This window comes from Echeneis naucrates, chromosome 7 (assembly GCF_900963305.1).
Source record: "Echeneis naucrates chromosome 7, fEcheNa1.1, whole genome shotgun sequence".
Classification (NCBI taxonomy): Eukaryota; Metazoa; Chordata; class Actinopteri; order Carangiformes; family Echeneidae; genus Echeneis; species Echeneis naucrates.
The window spans coordinates 19,533,095-19,560,377 of NC_042517.1; the positions used below are offsets into that span (position 1 = coordinate 19,533,095).

General features: G+C 40.9%; 3 protein-coding genes across 3 annotated transcripts; 2 read left to right on the forward strand and 1 right to left on the reverse strand.

The window, feature by feature from the left end:
- Positions 1–995: 995 nt before the first annotated feature.
- ndufb11 (NADH:ubiquinone oxidoreductase subunit B11) lies at positions 996–4,046 on the reverse strand. The gene is made up of 3 exons (XM_029506778.1): positions 3,826–4,046; positions 1,808–1,938; positions 996–1,221 (listed from the first exon to the last, which is right to left on the reverse strand). The coding sequence occupies exons 1-3, from the start codon at positions 3,997–3,999 to the stop codon at positions 1,092–1,094; spliced, it is 435 nt and encodes a 144-aa protein (XP_029362638.1). The 5' UTR covers positions 4,000–4,046; the 3' UTR covers positions 996–1,091.
- Positions 4,047–5,535: 1,489 nt separating this feature from the next.
- Positions 5,536–19,197, forward strand: LOC115046182 (protein-serine O-palmitoleoyltransferase porcupine-like). The gene is made up of 13 exons (XM_029506384.1): positions 5,536–5,757; positions 7,139–7,336; positions 7,681–7,873; positions 10,235–10,278; positions 11,751–11,932; positions 12,010–12,140; positions 13,123–13,248; positions 14,011–14,111; positions 14,325–14,401; positions 15,015–15,078; positions 15,212–15,297; positions 15,933–16,043; positions 18,431–19,197. The coding sequence occupies exons 2-13, from the start codon at positions 7,201–7,203 to the stop codon at positions 18,530–18,532; spliced, it is 1,353 nt and encodes a 450-aa protein (XP_029362244.1). The 5' UTR covers positions 5,536–5,757; positions 7,139–7,200; the 3' UTR covers positions 18,533–19,197.
- Positions 19,198–20,018: 821 nt separating this feature from the next.
- On the forward strand, positions 20,019–26,153 carry LOC115045693 (organic solute transporter subunit alpha). Its single transcript, XM_029505483.1, has 8 exons — positions 20,019–20,036; positions 21,133–21,232; positions 22,013–22,164; positions 22,266–22,339; positions 22,442–22,597; positions 23,451–23,562; positions 24,800–25,052; positions 25,714–26,153. Exons 1-8 carry the CDS (start codon positions 20,019–20,021, stop codon positions 26,151–26,153), a joined length of 1,305 nt encoding a protein of 434 aa, XP_029361343.1.
- Positions 26,154–27,283: the final 1,130 nt, after the last annotated feature.

Sequence of the window (27,283 nt, forward strand, 5' to 3'; positions counted from 1 at the left end):
AAAAAAAAATTAAATCAATGAGCAATCTACCTCAAATTATTTTTTCTAATCCTGTTGCTCTTAAAAATTCTAAAACATAATTTGTGATATCTTGCGATGAGTTCTGTTCTTTAAAAACAAAACTTTTTCTTTTCAGTTTTCTTCTTTCCTTTTCATGTGGTTTACATTTCCTGTGTATATGTACTAAAGTGTCTCCTTCTCTGAAACGTTCACATTTTTCACTGATGAAATTCCATAATGTGTAGTGTTTTGTTTAATCCTGTCTTCATTCATCACGGTTGGAATAGCCTTCTCCCCCGTTCCCCGTTGTGTTAAATCTCTAACCAACGAACAACAGTCATCTTTTATTTGCACAATGTGAACTTTACAAAGCTTTGCCAATCCTTCTTGAGATCCTTTTTTAGTATCGCTTGAGCTTCTCTCTTGTCCAAATTTGTTGAACTGATAAAATATTAGATCTTAGAACTTGTTTAGCATATTTCAATTCATTGGCTTACAATCCCACATAGATAGGAATCAAAATGAATTTTACACATATTCCTACTGAGTTCAACCATCATTAATGTTTCACATAAAAGATTTTGTGTCCCATTTGAAGAACAAGTTTGGAAACTTTTCAAAGCTGTAAGAGAATTTATACACACTAAATACCCTCACAGGTTTAATTTCATTTATCCACTCTATAATGCCATGTTAAAGATCCGAGCACCCAACAGTGTGAGAATCCTATTGGATCTGTTGGCATTACTATCATTCCGCATTCTGTAACAGTGGGAAACAAGGAAAACACCTTGCACCTTGGGGAACGGAGGTCAATTTGGTTATCTAGTACTGACTGTAATTTTTCCATTTTTGCATCATTATATTTTAAACATTTAAAAAAAGGGAATTCTCATCTTGATTTTGTGTTTGCATCAAGTAGCATATTTGTCTTGCTTATCTAACTAATCCTTCTCAAATGTGTTGTGCTTCAATGTCGTGTGGTGTGGTCATGGTTCATACATTATTACAAAATTCAACAAGAACATGTTTTCTTTTAATTATATTTGAATACAATAATCATGAAATACAGTCAGTGGATCATAAACATCCTATTCATTTCTAGCTGAGGGTAGAACAATCTTGCTTGGGTCGTAGTAGTTCTCCTCTATGAGAGGAAGACCCTCCTTTTCTCTCTGCTGGATCACACACTCTGCTTCCCTTCTGGCCCACTGCCGCATTCTGGGGAAAAAAAACAAAAGGACAACAGAAGATATATAGTCAGAGAGAGAAGAGTAGGAGGAATGAGGAAAACTAATTTCTGAACATTTAACTCTTTGACTCAGGTCCAAAGCTTTTTTTGCTTCAGAAAGTTCAGAACTGACTGAAATAACCTCAAGCTGTGAAAGTACATCTGTGACAGTCCAATTTTGTGTCAAGACAGCAGCCTGTCTTTGGTCTGGAAAAAATCGTGCAGTCTAAGATTGTCAAACATCATATAGTCAGGGTTTTAAAATGGCTACCAAACCTTGTTATTGGAAGTACAGAAGAATTAAAATCATAGTCAAATTGACATGAAAACGGCTTTGAATTGTCTTTGAACTGTTTGAGAAACAGTTTTAGATGTTGGCAGTTATTATTACATCTTTGTCCTTATTGATATAAAAATTAAGCTTTGCCACAAGATTGATATTTCCTGTTTTATTTCATTTCTTTTAGATCAAACCGTGACTCAGCAGAACATTTACTGAGACTTCAGAAAAAGGTCCTGACCATTGTCATTCCATACTTAACAGCACAATTGAAAAAGATGAAAATGGGAGCTCACCCATGGTCTGGTAAGTAGTGGATAAATGTTGCTCCGAGAACAAGAGCCACTGAGATACCAAAGAAGAAGCCCACCCTCATGTTCCACTCATCCACAACAGGATCACTGGAGAAGCCATGGTAGTCTGGATTCTAACAGAAGAAGGCACAGGACATGTGTAGTCCCATTGATGAAAAAATAAAGAACTAACAGCCCTCTCTCCTAAGCCGCTTCAGTCTCTGTTGGAGGTGGGACAGACTCATTAAAATGTAAAACCACCTGATGCAGAAGGAAAATAATAATTTTCACAAATGCAATCTCTTGCATTTTCCTACTTCAGGACCTTTCTGCAGGAATCAGGAACCATTTGAGTGCAAATAATAATAAATAAATAAAACCTGCACTGTTGATTTACCCCTGAAAAAGTTCCTGCTTGGGGTGGGAAACTTGCCAATGGCCCAGGAACTTTGTGGAGGGCAGTGCTGAAGACTTCTGATTGGTTGATACTGGCCACTTTTTATTTAAAACCAGCAAAGGATTCTTAACTTTAAACAACACTAATACTGAAAAAGATATTACCGTATTTTTCGCAGTATAAGGCGCATTTAAAATCCTTAAATTTTCTTAAAAATTGGCAATGCACCTTCTAATTCGGTGCGCCTTATGTATGAATTCTTGTTGTGCTTACTGACTCCGAAGCAATTTTCTGTGGTACACTGAGCTCAAATATGTCAAAATGTTTTAGTGCGACTTTGGTAAGCGACAAAGCCAATCTGCTTGATGGATTTTCGGAGCATTCCCAGCTGACACAGACGTTATATTAACATCCTTGGTTGGATATGGTTTGCAACGTCAGACAACGTTAGATAGCTAATTATGTAGTGCTGGCAAGCAACCATCATCCAACATTAAGTTTTTAACGTAAACCCAAATTTCAAATCCATATCATAATTCAATTATGATCAAATGTTGGGATACAACGTTGTTCCAACGTCACACTAACTTCAGGTGTTTGCTAATCAGAGAACAGTACACAGCACACTTACCTCTGCCACTTTTTGTAATACCGGTACGTACTGTGCTTTGCTTTATATATTTTATCATGCGCCTTATAACCCGGTGCACCTTATGGTCCGCAAAATACTGTGATTTTTGTATGGCCTTTGTTTTCTTCCTACCACCACCTACTGGATTAGTCATTTATTGCATTAATTTTGATTATTTTTCAATACGTCATTGGCCCTGATTTGCATTACCACTCCATGACTTCCGGCTGGGGTTGGTAACGGACACACACAAGGCCACAAGATCGTCCTGCATAAAAATACTTTGACTTTTGGTCTTCTGAATGCACTTTGAAAATCCAACCCTGTTGGGCAGGTGAAACAAAGACATTCTCAAAGTCCTCCTCCCAACAAAATCTCAGAGGCTGCAACATAACACAGAATGAGATGGGCAGGGGGGGTCATCACACACAGCAGAAAGCACACTAAGTCCTTTGCACTGTGCATCCTACAGATTGTCCAATACAAGAATTGAAATTTGATCAAATTCTACTCTCAAATCTGTTGAAATTTCATGTTTTTTGCCTTATTTTGCAAGAATTTTCTGTGTATAATGCCAATTAAAAGAATGGTGATTAAAGCACAGCCACCCTGTGATCAATCAGATTAAACATATTAAATGTTTGACAGCCGTAGTTTGGATATGATAGTTTATTTAAAGTACTCCTAAAGTCTAGATAATTCCGTGGGAAGTCTTTAATTTTTAACACTCATTTAATTCCCCGCTTTTACTTCACACTGAAAGTCTATAGAAATGTTCCCTCTCTTTACAACCCTGATTTTTACTGCATTTGCAATCAAAATCCTCTGTCACATGATGACACGAGCTCCATTTTGATGATCTGTCTTGTTCCGGTAATTATGGGCAGGTGTGTTTACATTTAAGTCTCCATCGCCTGCACTTGTCACACAGTGTGTCTCCAAGTCAATCAAACAGTCAGGACTAACGGTACTGGATCGGAGACTCGAACTCACCTTGACATACTGGCTGACCTCGCCGTGTCCAGCCTTGTCCGCGGCGGGGTGCAGCTCCGTCACCGCAGTCGAACCGGCGGCACCTGTCGGCTTGGACTGGGAGACGAACCGAACCGGCTGACGGGAATATAACCGGGGAAACGCAGACCTGAATCGTGAAAGTCGGGTAAACATTTCTACTGTTTCTGAAGGATACAGTGAACCCGGAATCGGAAACTGATCCCCCTGACCGCCCTTCGACGTCATGTACTAGATGTTAAATTGGACGTTACCGCTACCGCTGGTCATTGGCGGTAATGCAGCACTGATATGAGGAGCGGTCCTGCAGGTTCCTGGGCTCTCCTGGGTCCTTCAAGTGTTCTGAGTTTGTGAAATGGAGTCCCCATTATCCCACTGAAAATTAACCTACATATAACAGTGTATAAGTACACTCTAGACCGTGATCAGGCTTCCAATTACTTCCTGAGGGTTCAGTAAATGAGTTTCAGGGTGCTTTCACACCGACAGCATTTAGTGCATACTAAATGAGTTTGGTCCCTTGGTTCGGTTCGTTTGAGTTGGTGTGAATTCAACCACCACACTTTGGTGCACACCAAATCAGCCGGTCCAAGACCTCCCCATCTCCCTAACTTTGGAGCAGTTCCTCTGGTGTGAAAGCAACCGAAAACAAATTGGACCAAAACGGTCAAGTTTTAATGCATTGTGGGTATCGGGGATACTGAATTGTGGGTAAAATTATTCATTTTATTTCCTGTTGATCCCATAGTTGACCCATTTGTTTATTCATTGGCTGCTTGGGATGAAATGGTCTTTCGGGAGGCGGGCACATCTCTGCAATGCGACTCCAATGCATCATGACATTGTTTTTGTGTTGCAGCTGCAACTCATGTTGAAACTGAATTGTTTGCCAAAAAATACTAACACATTCAATGTAACAAATGAGTACATATATGTATCATGGAGAGATTCACAGAAAAAGTCCAGGGACCCATATCCCAACTTTGACAGGAAGTCAGCCATCTTGAAATAAAGTTTTGATTTGATTTAAAGTGTTATTCTTAAACAAACTCCTCCAACAGTTAAATGGAAATAACTTCATATTAATTCAGTATAATCTCAAAATCTTGAAAGGATAAAAGTTATGAAAATCTTGTTCATCCATTATACCTGCTGGGCATGGCAGTGCTGCAAATTTTGAGGTGTCACCATCATTTTTTTTACCCCTGCTGCAAGTCCTGCCATATTATTTATATTTCATCTGCTCATATATGCACGTCACAAAATGACTCAATGACGCTGCCTTCAAAATTTTGGAAAAATCAAGCCCCTCACTCCAGACTGAAGCAGATGAACGAAAAATTGTGCATACATGTATCATGGCCAGACACATGAAAAAGTCTCATGGACCCATACCTCAATAACTCATAACTTCAAAAGGCAGTTGACCATTTTGATTTGGAGCTTTAGATTTTTTCCGAATCTTACTGATTTCCAGTGGTTTGATGTAACTCTGTTATGATTTGGTGCTACATAGATAAATCTGATTTGAAATGAAGAAATCGGGGGTGCAGGACACATAGCTGCCAAATACTGAGTTGGTGTTTGATCCACATTCCAGACCAGAAGGTGACGGTAAAGAACCATTGAGCTGCAAACTGGTTGCCGACCGCCATTTAAGAAGAAGAAGAAGCGGCAGAAGAAGAAGAAGACACGAAGAAGAAAAAGCTATTTAAAAGTTTATCCTGAAGTTTAGACTTACGGCGGTCTTTTAATGTTGCGACCTGCCCTCCGCTGATCCCTCTCACAGCAAGTTAGTTATTAGTGGTTCAACCAAACCTCCAGACAGCTGGACCAGTATCCCGGGGGTCCCAGACCGGCTCCGGTTGATAAAGAGTCAGAACCGCCTCACAGCACTAGTTACAGAAGTTAACGGTAAGGTTATTTAATTTTTGGTAACTCAGTCCATGTTTCGATGTTTCCAAATCCGGCAAGTCGAGGTTAGCTCAGTTAATGCAGCTTACAAGACTAAAGCCAGTCAGTTGAATTTAAACAGGCTAATTGTGTAGCTTAGTATGATAGTAGAAGATATATGTGGTTGTTACTGGGTGGAAAAATAACACATACCGACTGCACAGAGATTTGTGACAGTAATTATTCATTTGGGGTCTGTATTTTCATATTTTATTTAAATCAACAATGGTCTGTAAAGAGAAATAAAGTTAAAACTAGGGTGGGTGAACTTGCTTGGTCATCATTGAAGACATCTCACCTGTCTTCCTCATCCTTGTCATTTAGGTCTAAGAAAGCACTTGAGTGTATTTTTTAGTTGGCCATCTGTTGACGCATGCATTTGTTTAGTTGCTGTTTGGAAAACAGACTGTCTGTGTCCATATCCATAAACATGGCCCAATCACTCATAGATAGATGTCACAACAACCAGGAGCACCAACAGACAATGTGGTATCAATGGCCTTGTTAATAATCCATGGCTAAATATAAGAGCTGCTCCAACTTGTTGACAAACAACAAACAAAACATATATATGTAAAATAATAATAATAATAATAATGTGACACCAAATCCCTGAGTGATGAAACCAGCTGGCAACAATAATTTCTCACAGCAGGCAGCTTTTCAAGATATTTGATAAAGACAGTAAGCTTGCTATATGCAATGTATGCAACACTGAAATTCCTCATGGTGGAAGTCCATCAATCTGTCCATCCTCAACCGCTTATCCATTTCCAGGTCACGGGGGTTGCTGGTGCCAATCCCACCTCACACTTAGGGAGGGCGGGGACAGGACCCTGGACAGGACAATGGTGGAAATCATGAACATTTTGTAATTAAACCAACCTCATTAGACATTTAAAAATCTGTCATCTGACAGAATACAGCAAGTATGAGGAGCACACCCTGTCAAAGCCAGTCAGTTTTGCCAACTCATCCATCCACTGTTGATGATACATTAAGCCCTTCACTGAATTCCCACTATATTTTTAAGTACAGTTTTCCTTTTTTTTTTTTTTGTAAATGGTGCACCATGCTATACAGAATACAACAATTTAAATGGAGGATTCCCACCTGTTCCAGTTGGGGGGGTCTTCAGGAATTAATTGCCCTCAATTTAACTCTGACAACATGATCATGTATTTAATAAATGATCAAAATAATTGGCTTTCCTATCAGAAATAATTGGGCCAATTCACAACTGCAATGAAATTAAATAATTTTTCCACGAAGGTTCCCTGATCAGCAGTTTTTGAGAGTGGTGTGTGGTGACTCGCTATCCTTTTCTATTTCATTTTGACAGGTTAATGAAAGGTGTCATACCTTTCAGTATAGTCCTTCTTTTGGTGGGGGTGCAGCTGACGGATGGACATGTCAAGCAGGTTTGAGGTCTGGCAGGAGCTGGCTCACAGCTGTGGCCTCATTACAATCCAACAGGGTCTACAACAGGTCTGGAGTCTGCTGCTTCTCTGCCTTATCTGTCGACTCTGCTTCAGACTGGGTGAGCCAGACCGCAGCATCTGCATGTCAGCCTATAGGAGCCTTCACAGGAGGACACATTTGAACGCTCACTGATTTAAAAACATGACTGGAGGAAAATTTGGATTATGTGTTTATTGGCACACTGAATTAGCGTTCCTTTTCAAAAACCTTTCACATTCATGATGCCTGTATAGAATAAATTGAGATCCAACCACTTTGAGCAGGAAAGAGAAGACAATGTTTGTTGATGGAAGCTGGTGGATGCTGATGAATAGTAATGATTGCTTTGGATACTGATGATTGCTGGTGGATCTTGATTACTTCTGGTCAATAAATCGTTTTTTTGCTGCTTGTGTTCTGCAGGCAGTGTGTCCACCCTGAAACATGCAGTGTCAGTGTTGGCTGGAATGTGGAGCCTCTACCTGTTCTTTGAGTTGCAGATGCTATGGGTGCTGTCACTTAGTGGCCTCTGTTACCTTGTTTTGCTGCTTGGTCGAGACTCCAGCAACAGAGGCCTCTTCCTCTCGGGAGTCATTGTCGTCTACCTCCTCTTTGGGTGAGAAAAAGCAAAAAGACAGTTTCTGGGAAACTGCAGTACGAAATCAAACAACTCTTCTGTCAGTAGACATGCATCCAGACAGTGGTGACTAAAGGTCCCTCCCCAATCATGTGCTCTACCCATACCTCCACACATGTGGTTTTAAACATCTGGCACAGTGGCCACTATTGTGCAAGATAAAGGTGACCTGGCTTAGCAGCTGAATAACTAGATCAACTATATCAACTTTACTCACTGCTTGCTGCCTATATCAGTTTTCATGAGCACACCATAAGAGTTGCAACATGCAACAACTTAGTCATGCTACTGACATGCTTTCTACAGCCATGGCCAAAAGTTTTGAGAATGAAACAAATATTAATTTTCACAAAGTCTGCTGCCTCAATTTTTATGATGGCAATTTGCATATACTCCACAATATTATCAAGAGTGATCAGATGAATTGCAAAGTCCCTCTTCGCCATGAAAATGAACTTAATTCCCAAGAAACCATTTCCACTGCATTCCACTGCCACAAAAGGACCAGCTGACATCATGTCAGTGATTTTTCTTGTTAACACAGGTGAGAGTGTTGACGAGTACAAGGCTGGAGAGCACGCTGTCATGCTGATTGAGTTAGAATAACAGACTGGAAGCTTTAAAAGGAGGGTGGTGCTTGAAATCGTTGTTCTTCCTCTGTTAACCATGTTTACGTGCAATCATTATTGCTTTGCACAAAAAGGGCTTCACAGGCAAGGATATTGTAGTAAGATTGCACCTAAATCAGCCATTTATCGGATCATGAAGAACGTCAAGGAGAAGTTGTTGTGAAGAAGGCTTTCAGGGCACCCAAGAAAGTCCAGCTAGCGCCAGGACCATCTCTTAATGTTGATTCAGATGCAGTATCGAGGCACCACGGCAGCAGGCAGGTGTGAGTTCATCTGCACGTACAGTGAGGCAAAGACGTATGGAGGATAGCCTGGTGTCAAGAAAGTCAGCAAAGAAGCCACTTCTCTCCAGGAAAACCATCAGGGACAGACTGATAGTCTGCAAAAGGGACAGGGATTGGACTGCTGAGGACTGGGGTAAAGTCATTTTCCCTGATGGATCCCCTTTTCAGATTTTTTTTTTTTTTGGGGGGGGGGCATCTGGAGAAAGGCTTGTCCAGGGAATTAAAGGTGAGCACTACCATCAGTCCTGTGTCATGCCAACAGTAAAGAATCCTGAGACCATTCATGTGTGGGGTTCCTTCTCAGCCAAGGGAATGGGCTCACTCACAATTTTGCCACACAGATATGAGTAAAGAATTGTACCAAAGCATCCTCCAAGAGCAACTTCTCCCAAACACCCAAGAACAGTTTGGTACAAACAATGCCTTTTCCAGCATGATTGAGTACCTTGCAATGAGGAAAATGTAATAACTAAGTAGCTCGGGGAACAAAACATTGAAAGTCCATGGCCAGGAAACTCCCCAGACCTTAATCCCATTGAGAATTTGTGGTCAATCCTCAAGAGGGCAGTGGACAAACAAACGGCAACAAATTCTAATGAACTCCAAGCATTGATTATGCAAGAATGGGCTGCCATCAGTCAAATTGTGGCCCAGAAGTTAATTGCAGAGGTCTTGAAAAAGAAGTTTTCATTGTACATTGTGTCATTATACACACACTGAACGTAATGCACACACAACAAAATTACATTTACACTCTTGAGATACGTATATACATACAGGACCCAGACAACCCTACACATACACACAGGGCCCCATATTATGCAAGCATGCAAACATGCTAAAAGGTTCCAGAGTGAAGGCACCACCATTGCTCAGCACACCTGGAGAGTCAACACTGCAAATATTGACTCTTTGGACAAATGTAATAATGTAAAACAATACACGTAAAATGCAATAATGTAATTTTCAATAAAATGCCTTTGACACTTATGAAATCCTTGTGATTATAATTACTGTAATTATTACCTCAGTATAATCTTAACTTCACTATAGTAACATCTGACAAAAAGATCTAACATCAGTGAAGCAGCAAAACCAATACTTGTCAATCTCAAAACTTTTGGCCCCAGCTATAGTAACCCTGTTCAGTATTCATTTTCTGTACCCACAATATCATTCATATCACATCTTGTTTGGCACATAGCACAAACCATTTTCCTTCATCTCCTGATTTGAATCAGGGACTGTCTGTAGATATCAGTTTTGAGGCTTATGACCTAAGTACTCACTATATTTGAGTGTACAGTGATTGCCAACTGATTGTTGTTTAAATTTCCTTGAGTAATTTCACCCCTTTGTCAGTAAATATTTGTGGTTGGTATGGAGTTTAAGTCTTGTAAGATAATTTCTGTACCTCTTATTTTCAGGGAGTTGCATTTAATTGACATGGTCACCTGGCATAAAATAAGAGGTACAATTTCCATCATACATTTGTGCAAGTTTTCATCATATGTGGTTTTTCTTGTTACTTGCTCAATTCTACAGCAATCATCTTTCAGAATACAACACTGGAGTTTTTTGAATGAATGTTTTCACATCATGAGTTTGTCACCTTATTAATCAGTTTAAACTATTGTTGCACACTGTTGTGTGAGTATGTTAGTATACTGTGTAGCAGCATCCTCTGGTGTTATCAGTCGTTTTTTGTTTGGTGTAAAATCCAGTATCAGGATTGTGGAATTTTACCTGTCTCAATATCAAGACTGGGTATTTCTGTTATTCACGATTCCTCACTAAGAGGCTGCTCATTGGCTCTTGGTTTTAGAGCAAAGCAAGCTTTATTTATATAGCAACTATCTGACAGTCACAAAGTGCTTCACAGGTTGAAATAAGAATACAGTGACAAAGTGGCTAATAAAAATCCTGTCTTAAAACATGCATATCTGAATGGCAGTGGTATGAAATCCATAAACTAATAATACTTTCCAGGGAAGCAAATAAAGAGTAAATAAAATTGGACGAAATAGTGAACCCTGTGGCCCGCAACAAGATAGAAGTCAGGTTACTGTTAGGGATGGCATGATAGCTAACATGTTGTATGTAATTAAATTAGAATTGAGATAAATGTCATATTAAAATGTAAATATATGCATGACATGGTTTTCATTAAGTTTTTTGGATAAACAGTAGCTGAGAGGCAAGTGATTTATTTCTATCTCGGTAGCATTAATAACGCAACTTATGCAATTTTAGCTTTCTTTTTCTTGGCTAGAAAAAAAAGCATAGGCTTTCTCACAGAAACCCTTTTGAATGTCAGGTGAGACAGTATTACAGGAAACAAAACTCACACAAGTGTTAAGTGAAAGGAGAAGTGATTAATGTTGGACATTATTCTGGGCCAATCGAGTTCATATTTTGTGTGTGTATTGATATAATAGGCTTTTAGGTTTTTATTTTCAATCTTGAAGGAAAAAGAATAATTTACTAAAGACATTTTTTCTAAATCTCTTTTATGTGTGACAATAATCCCCCAGAAACAATTAAAAAAAAAATTTAGGTGACGATCAGTTATTTTTTGATTTTATAGAAAAGAAAGAATAAAAAAATAAAAATCAAATTTCTTTGATATTTTCTACCAGTCCGCAAAGCAATATTTAACAAAAAACTAAATTGAAATGGCAACAAATTCAGTCCTGCTGTATCAAGCCCTAAGGAGTAATTTAGAAACAAGAGGTAATTGCTGAAAAATTTGGACGATATCATGAGAGGGCAAAGCTAAATTCCCATAACATCACTCAAGAAACACAGTACACTGAGAGCAGTGCTTGGCGAAGTAAATTATATGTTTGCACAGAGATGTCCAATGGAAACCCCAAGTGTGTGTGTGCGTGTGCGTGCGTGCGTGCGTGCGTGCGTGTTGCGCACGTCCATGCATGATGCCAGGTTCTCAGATGGTGGTGGCGATGAAGGCGATCTCTTTGGCGTTTGACCTGGACAGAGGGGCAGTGGTTGGCCTTCCCTCTCCAGCTGAGTTCCTCGGCTATGTCTTCTTTGTGGGCACTGTCATCTTTGGTCCTTGGATCAGCTTCCTGAGCTATAAGAATGCTATTGAGGGCAGGAAACTGGTGAGCACTCAATATTTCTGAACTCCTCTGTCTTCCTGTGTGGTGTTTTGTTGGTAATGATGTGGCCTCTTCTTCAGAGTTGGTTGTGGCTGTGCTGCTCCTGCATCTGCCTCCTCAAGAGTCAGTTCTGTCTGTTGGTCTCAACCTGCATTGCCCCTTACCTCTTTCCTCTGTTCATCCCCATCTACGGGAACACAGTCACAGACAAGTAAGACAAATTTTCTTTGTGATCTGTCTCATTGCACATTTTACCTACCACTGATCTGAGAACAGACTGTTTTCTTTCCTTGCTTCCAAGATACATTTACTGCATGCTGCAGTGCCAGCCACGGATATGTTTATCATGGTAGGGACCAAAAAATTACCAATCTGATGGGTGGCATGGCGGCATAGTGGTTAGTGCTGTTGCACCACAATAGGAAGGTTGCGGGTTCGGGCCTGAGCCCTTTCTTTGTGGAGTTTGCACATTCTCCCCGTGCCTGCGTGGGTTTACTCTGGGTACTGTCCAAAGGCATCATGTTTGGTCTAACTGATGACTAAGGGCTCAAAGGGCCGTAGCTCTGCTCTGTTAATTGTTATATTTCCTGCCTCCACCTGATGACGAACAACTGAACAACCATCACAGAGATTGGTAGACCAGTTTTTGTTTTTTTGGGTTTTGCTTTGTTTGCTTTTAGAGCTTGTTTAAAGATGGCTGAGTACTAGTAGAAAAATGGTGAATTACCATTTCATTTTCACCTAAAACAAGGTGAATTTCAAGTTTGAACAATATGTGTTGAGGAGCAACAAAAATCCTTCATGTTCTTCAGTACTTCATACAAATACATACAAAGCAATGAAAGGAGATGATTATCAGATATTAAAACAATTTGACTCTTTTGATGAGCAATCTTCAAAGGCTATTTTTCACGACACGTATCTGGAAGCAGCTCATAGTTATATATATCTGAAACAAAGCCACTGGTATGGTCCCTTGGCAACGTGACTGTATATGGGTGGAAATCATTTGACAATGCTTTCCTCTCTGTGTGAAATGATTATGCCAACATAGGAAGTGAGCGTAATCAGATAACTTGATATTCTGTAACTAATCTGGTGCAGAAGAGGTAACCTCAACAGAAGGTACAAGGTTGTGGCTTTAAAAGACTAGATGATGTGTGTTTTAAATTTTTACGTGTTGTGTTGCACAGGTGGCTTCGTGCCTATGAAAATGCAGTGTCCTTCCACTTCAGTAATTACTTTGTGGGTCACCTCAGCGAAGGCACCAGCATGCTGGCCGGAGCCGGCTTCACAGATGAGAAGGAACACACCAAATGGTATGTTCAGTTCCAGCGGACCGCAGCTTTGCTATAATACTCTTATCATGGGAATTCATGTTTGCTGACAGATGTATGCAAAATTAAATGAAATCAAATCCAGGCACTTTATATATAGAGCATGTCTTTTCTCCTGAGAGCAAAAGAGAGCACAGTGGAATAAGTAAAGCAAAACATTCTGATATAAAGAACAGTTAATAATGACAGTAAAATTAATGATAACCAATAATTATTGATTATTAGAGTGAGAAAATAGGCTTTGCCCCCCACTATACTCTTGGAGACTCTAGGAATTTACCATCTGGAATGAGTTACAGGGCCATTAAAGCCCAAACATCCAGAATGAAAAACAGCTTCCTTCTCAGAGCTGATCACTGAGCTGACAGCTTTGTTCAATGACAGTAAAGTTTTCTGATATTTGATTTAGAAAGTCAAGTAAATACTGGGAAAAATAGGACTATTCTCTCTCTTGAGATGCAATGGCCCTTCATCATTATTAACTATGTTCTTAATGATGTGAAGGATTTTGTCTTTTTTCTATTCTGAATTTTACAAAGAGTCAATGAAGAGAAGCTATTATAGGAGAAAAGTGATGTCTTGTTCCAGTTAGTACTCCTGAAACAGCCTTTTCAATCAACTGAGGGATTATCATATATTTAATGGTTTGTCCTGATCATAGTAAAGTGAAGTAAAAAGTAAAATAAGTATCACTAAATCAAATTTTGTTGTCAAAATTAACACTGGTTTGTGTCTACTGCACAGGGATATGAGTGTAGTGAAGCCTCTTGATGTGGAGATGCCTCGTTCCATGGTGCTGGTGGTGACATCTTGGAACATCCCTATGTCCCGATGGCTTAAAATCTGTGAGTTTGATAAGCACTGCTGAGACACAGTGCATACAAAACATGGAGAGTTGTTTGCCAATCAGTAAGCCATTAACACTTGGTCTTACAAGATGCAGCTCCTAAACATAATTTTCAAAGGGCTTTTGCTCATAGGTTACACACAAAGGCTTCTGTAAAGTATGTTGCCATTATATTTTGTTTATTTTGCTCTGTCCTCTTCATGATCTCCAGATGTATTTAAAAACTCCATGAAACTGGGGACGTTTCCCGCCATCCTGGTGACGTACACTGCCAGCGCCTTATTGCACGTCAGTGAGATGATACTCTCCTTTGTCCATTGTAGCAAATTATTTAGTTTTACTTAATTTCAGATTCAGTCAAGCATCAGTCATACACCGTTTGTCAGTTTGTTCATATTATATTTCATGGATACAGGTGTTATATGTTCACATAGCAGGCAAAGTGGCCTGAATCATCATCATAATTGTGTGCAGTTGGGAGTGACTAAACAAAACCAAACACGGCAGAAACAGAAGTAGCCAATGGAGGGACAGTGAAATAATTTACCTTATTATACTCAGGTGCACAAAGGAGGGTTGGTTCACAGAGGAAGCATTACCGGAATTATCCTCCATAGACAAGATGAAGTCAGTGCATGATTCTAAATATAGCTTTGGGTCTTGTTTTTTTTGGGGGTTTTTTTTGTTAAATACTGACCCCTCAGTAAAATAACAGTACAGATGGGGCATTAAGAACAGATCAAACAGCTACATCCACTTCTGAAGAAGAGGTTAGGGTGGTGCTGTGTATGATTTTATTTCCACACATTCATACAGGTTGCTGAACAGGATCTCACTCTGAATAAGACAGGCTAGATCCATTTGTCGCAAGTTGATCTAAATATACAGTGTTTTTGTTCAGGGTCTGAGTTTTCACCTTGGGGCTGTTCTGCTTTCTCTGGGATTCATCACATTTGTCGAGCATGGTATGAATTTTATTTCAGCTTTTACATAAGAACATTTTACTATCAACACAAGGCCTAATACTGTGATGATCTTAGTAAAGGTTTAGTTTATTGAATGGTCAAAGTATTTTTAAATTTGTTTTTCTGTCCTAAGTCCTGAGGAAGAGGCTTGCATCCATCTTCAGTGCCTGTATCCTCTCAAGGCCCTGTAACTCAGACTGTAACCATCAGTACAGGAAGGTAAAACTCCACCTCTAGTCAGCTGTGTGAAGCAAAACATGCAAACACATTTTTAGATCATCATATTAAAAAGGAGCATTGCTGCCATGAGCTTAGCTTTTAAAGCCAGAGTTCTGGATAAGGAGCGCGACTGTACAAGGCAGGCTGTTCTTGCTGTTGGTTATTAATCTCAACCAACAATCCATATTTGACATTTTATGCTTCTAGTTTCATTCTCAGTAATCAAGGCTGCTTGAATGTTAGTGTTTATTCAAACGCAGAGACATCAGCCAATCATGTGCCTCAAATTACACTGTGACATTACAGGTGAATTTCATGCATTACCAAAGTTACACTTGTTTCCCTCTCAACAAATGTCAAATAGAGTCAGCTGGAGAAGTTTTCACTGCTCTGATTCATGACAGGCACTAAACTCCGTTTCTGAATAACACATTTGTAGTGTGTGACACACTCACAGACTCAGCTGTTTGTGCCAAAGGTGGAAAGAATCAAACATTCATAAGTGTGTTTAATCAATTTAAGAGCAGAAACACAAGTGATTTTGATAGTCAGTGACAGGAGGAAGGTATACTTTGATTTGATTAAACATCTCTTGATGGCTGTTTCAGTTTGTTCTTTATGCTTTGGTCTGTAAGGAATATTGGGTGCTGCTGCTGAACCTGGTTTTCAGCTTCCTGGCCATCTTCCACCTCACCTACCTAGGCTCCATGTTCGATCCTGGAGTTGATGAACAGGAAGTGGAAGAGGTAAGAGCAAAGGAACAAAACTAATATTTTAAATACAAAATGCAGGATACCAGTGTGAGATTGTTTGAGAAAGGTGTGAATTGCCATCGATGTCTTGTCTCAAGAACCCTCTCAAGTTTAGAACATTCATTCATTCATCTTCATCCGCTTATCCGGGGCCGGGTCGCGGAGGCAGCAGCTCAAGCAGACGACCCCACACTTCCTTTTCCCCGGCCACAATGGCCAGCTCTGACTGGGGGATCCCAAGGCGTTCCCAGGCCAGTGTGGAGATATAATCTCCCCACCTGGTCCTCGGCCTGCCCGTGGCCTCCTCCCAGCTGGACATGCCAGGAACGCGTCCCGGTGGCATCCTTATCAGATGCCTGAACCACCTCAACTGGCTCCTTTCCGCGCGAAGGAGCAGCGGCTCTACGCCGAGTCCCTCCCGGATGGCCGAACTTCTCACCCTATTTCTAAGATGGACTCCGGCCACCCTCCTGAGGAAATCCATTTCGGCTGCTTGTACCCGTGACCTTGTTCTTTCAGTCATGGCCCATTGCTCATGACCATAGGTGAGGGTAGGAACAAATACCAACCAGTAGAGACCTGCTGCTCTGATTCTCCAGCCAATCTCATGCTCCATCTTACCCTCACTCGTGAACAAGACCCAGAGATACTTAAACTCCTTCACTTGGGACTCATTTCCTACCCGGAGTATGCATGCCACCGCTTTCCTACTGAGAACCATGGGCTCAGATTTAGAGGTGCTGATCCTCATCCCAGCCGTTTCACACTCGGCTGCAAACCTGTTCAGTGAGCACTGGAGGTCACAGGCCAATGAAGCCAATAGGACCACATCATTCGCAACAAGCAGAGATGTAACCTTCAGCTCCCCGAACTGCAGCCCTCCTACCCCACGACTACGCCTCAATATCCTGTCCATGAAAATCACAAACAGGATTGGTGACAAAGCACAACCCTGGCGGAGGCCAACCCCCATCTGAAACAAGTCCGACTTATTGCTGAGCACTTGGAAACAGGGATTGGATGGCCCTCAACAGAGACCCCCTCACCCCATACTCTTGCAGCATCTCCCACAATATATCCTGGGGAACCCGATCATATGCCTTTTCCAAGTCCACAAAACACATGTAGACTGGATAGGCATACTCCCAGGCCCCCTCCAGGATACATGCAAGAGTAAAGATCTGGTCCGTTCCACAACCAGGATGGAATTTGCATCGCTCCTCTTCAATCTGAGGTTGGACAATTGGCTGGACCCTCCTTTCTAGCACCTTGGAGTAGACTTTCCAAGGGAGGCTGAGGAGTGTGATGCCCTGGTAATTGGCACACATCCTCTGGTCCCCTTTTTTAAACACGGGAACCACGGCCCCAGTCTGCCACTCCTTTGGTATTGTTCCAGACTTCCATGCAGTATTGAAACAGCGTGTCAACCACGACAGCCCCTCAACACCTCGAGCCTTCAACATTTCTGGACGGATCTCATCAATCCCCCGGGGCTTTGCCACTGTGGAGCTGTTCACCTACCTCAGTGACCTCCTCCCGGGAGATCGACACAGATCTTCCATCATATATTTATATCATAAATATAAATATAAATATCATATATTTGTATATTTACAATGAACAATGAACTAATTGCAATTTGTTTATCAGAGGTCAAATGTCATTTTGCACTAGACTGTGACTACCGTTCCTGTGATTGGTTGCTGGAGACAACAGTCGTGGCGCAACATCAACCTACACAGTATACACAAATTATTATTAATTTCTCCCATAATCATAAATCATTCCTGTAGCCTGGTAGTGCAGTGGGAACTTTTGTCGAGGGCCCTGAATTTTCTTACCCGACCTGATTCTTATTTGTTCTCATCAGGCAATCGATGATATTTGAAATATCGTCAATCTGATTTGTAGAGTTTAAAAATGGGGAAAACATTTTTGAAAGTGTGGCTGACCCACATGATTTAATGTGATGTACTTAGATCTTAAGTCCAAAGCTATATTAAGGACTCTTCCGCATTTGTCCTCTTTTTCCTCACTGAATGAGACTTAACTGAGGAAGGAATAGGTAATATCAATGGCACAAATACCAACACAGTAAAACAATACCTCATTAACTCTGAAGTGTCAGCTGGAATCATGTCCCTGTCTCTGAAGGACCATGGTGACCGATGTATGACACCTGTCATTCGCGCAACCTTTTCAAACAAACTCTTTGATCTGTTGGTGGGAAGTGGAGGACAGGCTAATGGAGATTTCCAAGACCCACTGCAGACCCAGTGCAGTGTGAGCTGGACAAAGGTTTCGTGACGCAATCACAGGAAACTCCTCTTGTTACATATTTTATGCAGGTGTATACGTTTCTCTCTTTCTCCCTTTTGCAGGGTTATGCGGCAGTCCACACCATCCAGAGGTGGTCCGAACTGAACTGGGCCAGCCACTGGCTTGTGTTTGGCTGCTGGGTCTTCTACCGTTTGATTCTGTGACATGGAGAAGATGAAAAGATAGGAAGACACAGGATTTCATAGCACAGTGGGTGTGTCATGATGACTCTGGATATGATGGGACTGAAAAATTAGCATTTTTCCAATGAGGACCTTGTGAGACAGGCGGATTTCTGCTGAGGAATCGACAGCTCATCTCCAAGCAGTCACCACCAGAAGGATTGACAGGAGGGAGAAAACCACATTGTGCTACAGTTTATTACCAGATCATTCCACAGCGCACTGACATGAACAGTCTCCTGATAGGAATGTGGTAACCTAATGAAACGCACCAGACCATCAGTGGCTGCATGTCTTTCTGCCACGAGAGACGGGCAATTTATCTATTGACATTGGTACATCTCCAGTTGGTAAATTCATTTAGTAGGGTGTTATTATCCATTTTAGAATTATAATTTGTCCAAATGATAATTTTACTGAATCAAGCAGTAATAACATACGTTTGTAGAGTAGAGTTTCACAAACATAAGGATCAATATCAAATTTTCTGAAGTCCCTAATAATCAGATATGATGAGGAACTATGGACAACATGTCTGTCTGGCATGAAGACCTAAGATATCAAAAACTGAAAAGGCAATAAAGGAACTAGTGGAAGAAGTGTAAAAAAAAAAAAAAAGGCTTTGATGTTTCAAATCTCTGATTGAGTGTAGTACTCATAAGCAGCTGCACTGCCTCATGAATGCCTGTACTCTAAATCCCAATTCACAAACTCAATTTAAGGGTGTCTTGGTTACTGCTGCATACATAACTTGTTTTCATGCAGACCAGTTAATGGTGTGGTGGAAGGCAAACCCATGCTGTAGAGAAACACTTAATTAACAATAAAACCAACCTCAACCCGGACCAGATATAGACCTATGAACTTCTGTTTCGATGGTAATTGGATTGCATGATACCATTCACACTCAAAGCATCTGGTGCTTGAAGCCGCAAAGCAACCTTCTTCCACTTCCATCATGCTTGACTGTGTGAACTGTGGTCTTTTCTCTGAGGGTCTTATTTTGTTTTGTGTAAATGCTGACCTGGAGTATGGTTACATGGAGCAATTAATTTCAGTTATCTTTCTTTAAATACATTTTTACAGGTTTGTTTTGAATAAGAGCCAATGTAGCTTGTCCCGCTTCCTTTTTGTATTACTTCAATGCAAACAAGAAATAAATTTGTGAATACCTAAATATTGCACGGATTTTCTGGTCAAACTGGTGATGCATTAGCTCACAAAAATGTAAGGGTGGCTATATTTTTGGGTACTATTGTGTGTAGTTTTAGAAACAACTAGAACAGGGGTCAATTGAATCAATCAAATAGAATCAAATAGAAAGGGAAACATCTAAAACATGCAGAGCAGTAGCCCTCCAGGACCGGAGTTGTTGACCCCGATATAGAGCGTAACTGAGGTGACTTGTGTGTGCATCTGTGCTCTTATCAAATTGTCTGGATCATATGTGTGTGCCCTGGGGCACTTAATGGTTTCCATGGAGATGGTAACCGTCAAAGCTAAAAAAAAATAAATAAATAAATAAATAAGGCCAATGTCATTTAGCTTTGCACATTTAAGCAGGCCAACTTCTTTAATGAAGTCATTGGCTACATATTGGGCTTTTAGCAGAAAATATGAATGGGTAGAAGTGTGGGAAGTTGTGAAAAAATTAGTATTTTAAACTTTTGTCCCTATAATGACAAATGTCAGTACAATGTTGAATGTTTTTATAAGACGGAAATACATATTGAAAAGGAATACATGTGACCATGTCCTAGTTTAGAAGGGAACAGGAGGAAAGGCATTTCTATTTTGAAGTGTCTAGTAGCAGATACAAGTTAAAAAGTGGTGGATAGTGGGACTGACTTTAATCACACCAGTCATGTAGTAACTCAGTACGCTGCTGAACACTGGTAAAGGTTTTGTTTTAAGCAATAATACCAGAATCAACTCAGCAGCCAGTGCATGACTAAACTTACATTCAAAAGAGTTAAGATCCTCATACAGATTTAGCATATTCTGCATAAGCAGCTTGGCATTTAAAATTTTTATATTTTAGAAATCAAATGACTCTTGACTGTAACAAAAACAAAGTCACAAATAGGCTCATTTACCTACTCAGTCAGCTGATCAACACATATGTGGATGGTAGATAATGGGACACATTCTCGCAATTACATACAGTGAAAGAAGTTTTACCTTCTGGTGGATCCACAGCAGGGAAAAAATTTGGTTCTTAGAGAGCAGAGGCATGAACTATTCACTGTTAATGTGGTGTTTTTAGTTGGGCTATAATCATCTGCTGCATCAAAATATTTACGTTGTCTGTGTGTTTGTGTTTTAATGAACTCGCCTTCTCACATGGATTCCTGGCCTCTTGGATGGACTTGGACCCAGCCTGTCTTCGCACCTGTTTCTAGTAAATCATTAATGTCTCTGGTGCTCCAACCAACACGGAAACCACACAAGTCTGCGCGGCTCATTGGACCACGGCCTCTGGATCACTCCTGACTCAGGGATGTGACAGTGTTCATTTGTTGGTGCCAAAACAAAGCTACTTGTAGCCAACTGTGACACATTTCTTAGTGTCTGTGTGACAGGTGGAAGGTGAGCAGAGAAACATTACAATGACAAGTGGGAGAGGGCCCAACTGTAGCTGGATCAGGCCAGAGATTCCTCTGTCCTCACAAATCTTTAGCGGTAAGTCATTAGCTGAATGTGGCGAAGAGAATTTGATTAAGTTTCACTGAGTGTTGATGTTTGGTTTTTTTTTCTGAGTTGAGAGTACTTCCATCTAACTGGAGCTGTTTGTAAATAATATGCTAATATGCTCTTCAATACTTGAAAATTGTGTTTTTCTGTTGGGTATCACTTGAAAGTAAATGTGTTAATTTTAAACAACTTGAAATTATTAGATTATTTTAAGTCTCTAAATGAGATTCTGTGCCTGCTGTTTCTCCTAAATTAAAACAACCACAATCACATTCATCCTTCAGCAATTTTCTCAAAGTTCAGGAAATGGTGGAAAGTGTTAAGTCAGAGGTAGACAGGGACAGATTGCTACTGTGTTTTATCACATGGAGTACTGGATGAAAACTGCATCCTGATACTCAGTCCACACAGGAAGAGATGAAAAAAATTACTTCACTAAATTAAATTTTTAAAAAAGTGGATTACAATGATGGAAATTTACTTGAAATGTTGAGAATGAGAGTACTTCTCAAAAACTGGAGGCAGAAAAGAAATGTTAATGTGAAACACAGTGAAACAAGTCCAGGTCCAGATGTGCTGTGCAGGTCCAGGTATGACCTAATTTACACTTCTATAGGTGTATTTGGTTTGAGGATGTCTGTCAGGCTGAGAATCTTTGTAACCTTCGAAAGATTCTGGTGGAAGTAGGCATCTGCTACCTACCAGCTCTAAATATTCTGGCCAGGTCCCCAGTGTGTTGATCATATTGATCATACTGTCTTTTTTCAGCCATTCAGGATGATCTGTGGCTCTTCCTCATCCCGGCTGCCCTGGCCGTCATCCTGCTGGCTGTGTTTCTTGAGGAAGTGGGCTTCTTTCTGCGTCACGTCCACTCCACCAGACAGAAACGGCTCTACATGTGGATATTGGGCATGTACCCGGTAACGTGAAGCCTCTCTGTCCCAGCCAACTGCTCCTCTTAAACTTTACAGTGTAACCACTTGTTCTTGGTCTTAGGCTCTGAATGTTCTGTTTGACTCAGGTGTTTGCCTTGACCTCCCTGATAGCTCTGTACGTGCCACGTTCCTCCTCGCTGTGTAATTTTGTGGCCTCAGTGTAAGTGTAACTGTCCTGGCATGAATAATGATAAGATGAGATACAGTAGTCAAATGTACACTGGTACATAGATCTGCTGAATGCGTGTGTGTGTGTGCACAGGTATCACTCTGTGACCTTGCTGAAGTTCATGGGCCTAATCACAGACTTCTTTGGAGGGAAAGCTCGTATGCTGGAGGCTCTGTTTGGACAGCAGGTGTCCCCAGACCCTTTCCCCTGCTGCTGCTGCTGCTGTCTCCCAATGGTGACAATCAACAGGTGGACCTCCATACACATCACACTGGCTCAGACTACACAGACAGTATTATTGAAAATCGTGGCAACTTCAAAGTAGTTTACGGTGTGGTGGTGGCAGCAATTCACCCATCTTTGTCAGGACAACTCTTGCATCCTTTAACTTTTGCAACATTTCCTTTTGTTCCTGGAATGTTTCTGAAAGGTTGTGTTCATGGAAAAAAAACATCTGGGGGGGCTTTCTCTAAAAGCTCTCCAGAACGTCCTCAAAATAATGTCAAGATTATGAATTATATCAAGATTCAAAAGATATTTGTCTTGTTGCAAAGATATGCAACTTTGGTACAAAAATGTGACCTTTGGCAAATAATCCAGGAATGTTCAATGAAGGTTGCCTCTTTGCTGGAAACATGCTGGGATTAGGAGAGTAAACTAAAAGGTAGTCGGTCTGTATATTTCTCTACCTGAAAGAGGCAGACTTTCACTGGATAAGCTGGTGCTTTGCTTCTTAAAGGCAATCTCACTCTCTCTAGTTTAGAGGATTCATTATGCTCATGAAATATGTTATTCAAATTATTTCATTACTTAAAATCCTTTTACATGATTTGTAACTAAGCAATTGATCTGTTAGGCAGTTAGGCTTCATTGACAGACCTGGATTTCACAGGATCCTCTGTCCACCTGCTGAATAGGTCTACTGTATAGACCTGCCCCTTCCTGCATGGAGCATTTCAGAAATGTTGACAATGGCAATATCACCATGAATAAAAGATACTATTTTCTGTTTTGTGTATAAATGTCATTACATAAATGCAGTGTGTGTGTGGACTGTAAACTTAGGTGCTGCTGAGACACTAAAGTTTTTCTCCTTGTGCAGCAGCAGCCGTGGCTGGATGATGGTGGCCGTACTGCAGCTCTCTGTGGTCCGCAGCATCCTGTTCTTTGTCACTCTGGTCCTGTGGACAGATGAGCGTTATGCCTACGGTGATGTGAGTCATTTAATCAGATCTCAATCATTACTCATTCTCCCATTAGGCATTATGTATCCAAGTTATATTGTACAGCTGTGAGGTTTTGCCTTGCCCTTACTGTTAAAGATAAGGTAAGCTAAGGTAAGGCAGCACTGCAGCCTAGTGGTGAGCCATGTTGCCTCATAGCAAGAAGGTCATGGGTTCAAGCTTGTATGTTCTCCTTGTGCCTGCGTGGGTTTCCTCTGGGTACTTCTGTCTCCTCCCACCATCCAATGACATCATGTTTGGGTTAACTGGTGACTCTAAATGTCCGTAGGTTTGAGTGTGAGTGCTTGTCTGTCTCTGTATGTTGGCCTAGCGATGGGCTGGTGACCTGTCCAGGGCATGGCAGTGACTGGACCCAAATGCACAATACTGAGACAAGCAACTGCACAAAGCTAAGTTTACTGAAACTGAATTGAACTGAACTGAAATCCACATAGGGGCACACAGAGTCCAAAGTCCAAGAAACAGGCAGGCAAAAGCCCAAACAGGAAAGGAACTGGCAGATAAAACACAATCAAAAAATGCTGGAAACCTAGGCATACTCACTAGATGATCTGGGAAAGAGTGAGTGAACCAATGGAGTGTATATACAAGGTTGATTGGGGATGAGCTATCGTTGAGAATCCAGAGGCCTGTATGACAAAGCTGGATTTCAGTTCAGAGGGGTAACCTCAGGGTTAACCCTGGGTTTTCACTCTAACGAAGGCAGTTTATGTTCTATCAAGGTACGTTGCCATGGTAAATTACCTGGAATGCCTAACCTGCCCCAGAGCAGGTTCAATTCAGGATTAAGAGCACATTGATAGAGTAAGCTATATTTGACAGCATTCTTTGTGGCTTCTGGCAGCTTGGACTCTTAATTTTAGTCTGAATTATTGATTTATAGTCTCCATATTTTCTTAATATTATAGTTTACTCCTCCATTGTGAAATATGTAGCTCGTGTGCAGTGAATCCCAATCCTTTTATGTGAACGCACACTGATCTAGATGTAAAACATCTGGGCTCAATCAACGAGTTGATAACCCTCTTCATGAGACCACTTAATAGGACTGTGGATGTCTGGGTAAGTGAAGCCAGACATGTTAATCCAGCTTTGTGATAGAGGCTCCTGGTTTGTGAGCTTAATTGATGAGGTGATTTCCTGACTTCTGAAAGCAGCCTTGAATTAGTTGAAGGATGTAATAAGTAACAAGCTTCTTGCTCTCCAGCGGGATCCACTCAACCCCAACCTGTACGTGAACGCCATCATATGTGTGTCAACCTTAGTGTCCTTCTATGGCCACCTCCTGTTCTACAAAGCCACTAAGAAAGCTCTACCTGGCTATGGACTCAGAGCCAAGTTCATCTGTATAATCCTGGTGTTGGTGCTGTGTGGCCTGCAGAGTGGCATCCTAGAAACCATGGGTGCTCTGCAAGTGATCCCCTGCACACCACCCTTCTCCGTCCTGGCTCGGTCCCAGTGTAAGTCATAGAACATCTGGCATGTTCCAGTCTCAGTCATATGCTAAGCACTCTATCTGGAGTTCAGGAAAACAACTTCTCAATTCTAGAGAAACTGGAATTTCCTCACATTTTATTTCACATTAACACACTTAGTGTCCTCAAATATTGAACAAAGATAATTACAGAATTAAAAAAAGTAAGACATACAATGTCGTCACTTCAGCAGTAAAATCCTGCTGTTGTCTTTATCCTTTATCTTAAGGATCCTGCTTTGTTATTTGTAAAAATAAAAAGAGGTGCTGCTAAATAATCCAGATCACCTGAAAAACATTAATCACGTGACATAGCAAACAGTGAATGCCAACTCGGCACACTGTTTCTGAAAACCTGATGAGCAGAACATTAGTTCTTTAGTCAAAATAAATTGTCCTTCATTACATATGTTTCAGGTTTCAGTCGGACAATAAAAGAAATTCATCAAATGCTCAAGTACTAAAGTTGCTTCTGGAGTGACTGAGCCAAGACTAAATCTATATTTAATGAATGAGAGCTGAAATTAAGCTAATGTTTTCCTATATGACTGAACTGCTTGTGTGTACACTGCCAAGATATCAAAGAGATTTTCTCTTTACCTACACTCACAGTCATCACTGATTCCTTTTTATCTGTCCAACTTCAGTAATCTACCACTACTGCGTGATTGTGGAGATGTTTTGCATCGGCTTGTATGCCCGCCACACTTTCCGTAAGGTAGAGCCCAGCATGGTGGAGAAGGTGGAGTGCCCTACTGGTGTGTTGCAGATGGAGAAAAGCACTCAAACAGATGATGTTCGGCCTGTGCATCAGAAGGGAGGCCCACTGCTCTCAGAGGACACTCAGTGCAGCTGCTGCCTCGTCAGTGCCTCCAGTCCTCGTGATAGCAACAATGAGGAAAGTCTGTGCAAGATAGAGCATGCTCCTTTGGATAGATTCTCCTTCTTTAAGGTGGGAGCCCCAGAGTCAGACAGACCAGATACAGTGAGTCCCACGTCTGCAGAGGGCCCAGGTTTGGAGCTAAACCACATCACTGTCCGAGCTGATATCAACTGTCAGGACTGTAAGGATGTAACAGTGGTGTGACCACCTTTGGGAGAACATGCAAAACACAACATTAGACAGAGCTATTAAACCAGCATCCTTGCTGCTGATCCTGGCTTATTTGTTTCAGTCTGGAGAACTGTGCAGTGATTAACAGTTCACCAGGGTGGTACCTGGTCTGCAGTGGTCAGTGCCAAAGGTTGTCCCAGGAAGGAAGATGGATTGTACTATACTGGCATGCAGGTTTGTAGCTGCTGAGCACACCATACTGATCTCTTTCCAAAGACACCTCCAGTGGGCATGTGAGCATCAGAACAGAACCACAGAGCCATAGAGGAAGGTGGCATGGTTTTATGGTCACACAATTTTATGCTCTTGGGTCCTGCTATTCATGTGGATGTAATTCACCCATTCATGATAAAAAATCTTAGGGAACGTTTGTAGTAGAACAATGAGTTTAAGGTATTCACTTGGCCTCAAAACTTCCCAGATGTCATTCTAATCCACCATCTGTGACATGTACTAAACAAGCAAGTCCATTTCGTGGAGGTCTAGTGGAGACCATGTCTGTTAAGTCAGGAACCTTTTTGTTGGCAAAAAGGGATGCCTATGTGATATTAGGCAGGTGGCCTTCATGTTATGGCAGGCTGATGTGTGTATGTATATGTAACGTATGCATTTAAATGTCTACTTTGTTTTACAGTTGTTTATACCACCTAGTCAATAATTGTGACATTTGTGGAAAAACTTAGTGAAAACAAGAATCCTGCGCCACAATTGATAGCTGCATCACTTTACTGTTAATACCTACCACCTGATCTGTTGAGGCTTAGACTGCAGGATGTTCACACATACAACTTTGGATTGAGGTGTCATTAAAAAAAAAAAAAAAAAATCAGACAGGCAAAAGACTGCTCCTCTCTGACAGACTCTCATATTTTGACTTTGGTTATATTGCCTTCAACCTTAATGTACATTGCTGCAAATTACAACTCACTTTATTACTGATCAAAATTTAATACTTCAAATTTTTGCAGAGATTTTACCCAGACACACACACATTTATTTATTTTTACAATTGAGGCATAACAAAGAATGTTAAGTAACCTCTGAGAAGCCTATTTGAATTTCTGTCTTTGAGAGATATTATTTTGTACTATAACAAAATATTC

Bases quoted from the DNA above. Each gene is read 5' to 3' on its own strand.
- ndufb11 (XM_029506778.1), bottom strand. From the start codon at position 3,999: ATGTTTACCCGACTTTCACGATTCAGGTCTGCGTTTCCCCGGTTATAT. The intron at 1,939-3,825 runs GTGAGTTCGAGT...TTCTTCTGTTAG, and splicing joins AGGTCAGCCAGTATGTCAAG to AATCCAGACTACCATGGCTT. The intron at 1,222-1,807 runs GTGAGCTCCCAT...TTTTTTCCCCAG, and splicing joins CACTACTTACCAGACCATGG to AATGCGGCAGTGGGCCAGAA.
- LOC115046182 (XM_029506384.1), top strand. From the start codon at position 7,201: ATGGACATGTCAAGCAGGTTTGAGGTCTGGCAGGAGCTGGCTCACAGC. The intron at 14,112-14,324 runs GTGAGTTTGATA...CATGATCTCCAG, and splicing joins GTCCCGATGGCTTAAAATCT to ATGTATTTAAAAACTCCATG. The intron at 15,079-15,211 runs GTATGAATTTTA...TTCTGTCCTAAG, and splicing joins CATCACATTTGTCGAGCATG to TCCTGAGGAAGAGGCTTGCA.
- LOC115045693 (XM_029505483.1), top strand. The intron at 23,563-24,799 runs GTGAGTCATTTA...CTTGCTCTCCAG, and splicing joins AGCGTTATGCCTACGGTGAT to CGGGATCCACTCAACCCCAA. The intron at 25,053-25,713 runs GTAAGTCATAGA...GTCCAACTTCAG, and splicing joins CGTCCTGGCTCGGTCCCAGT to TAATCTACCACTACTGCGTG.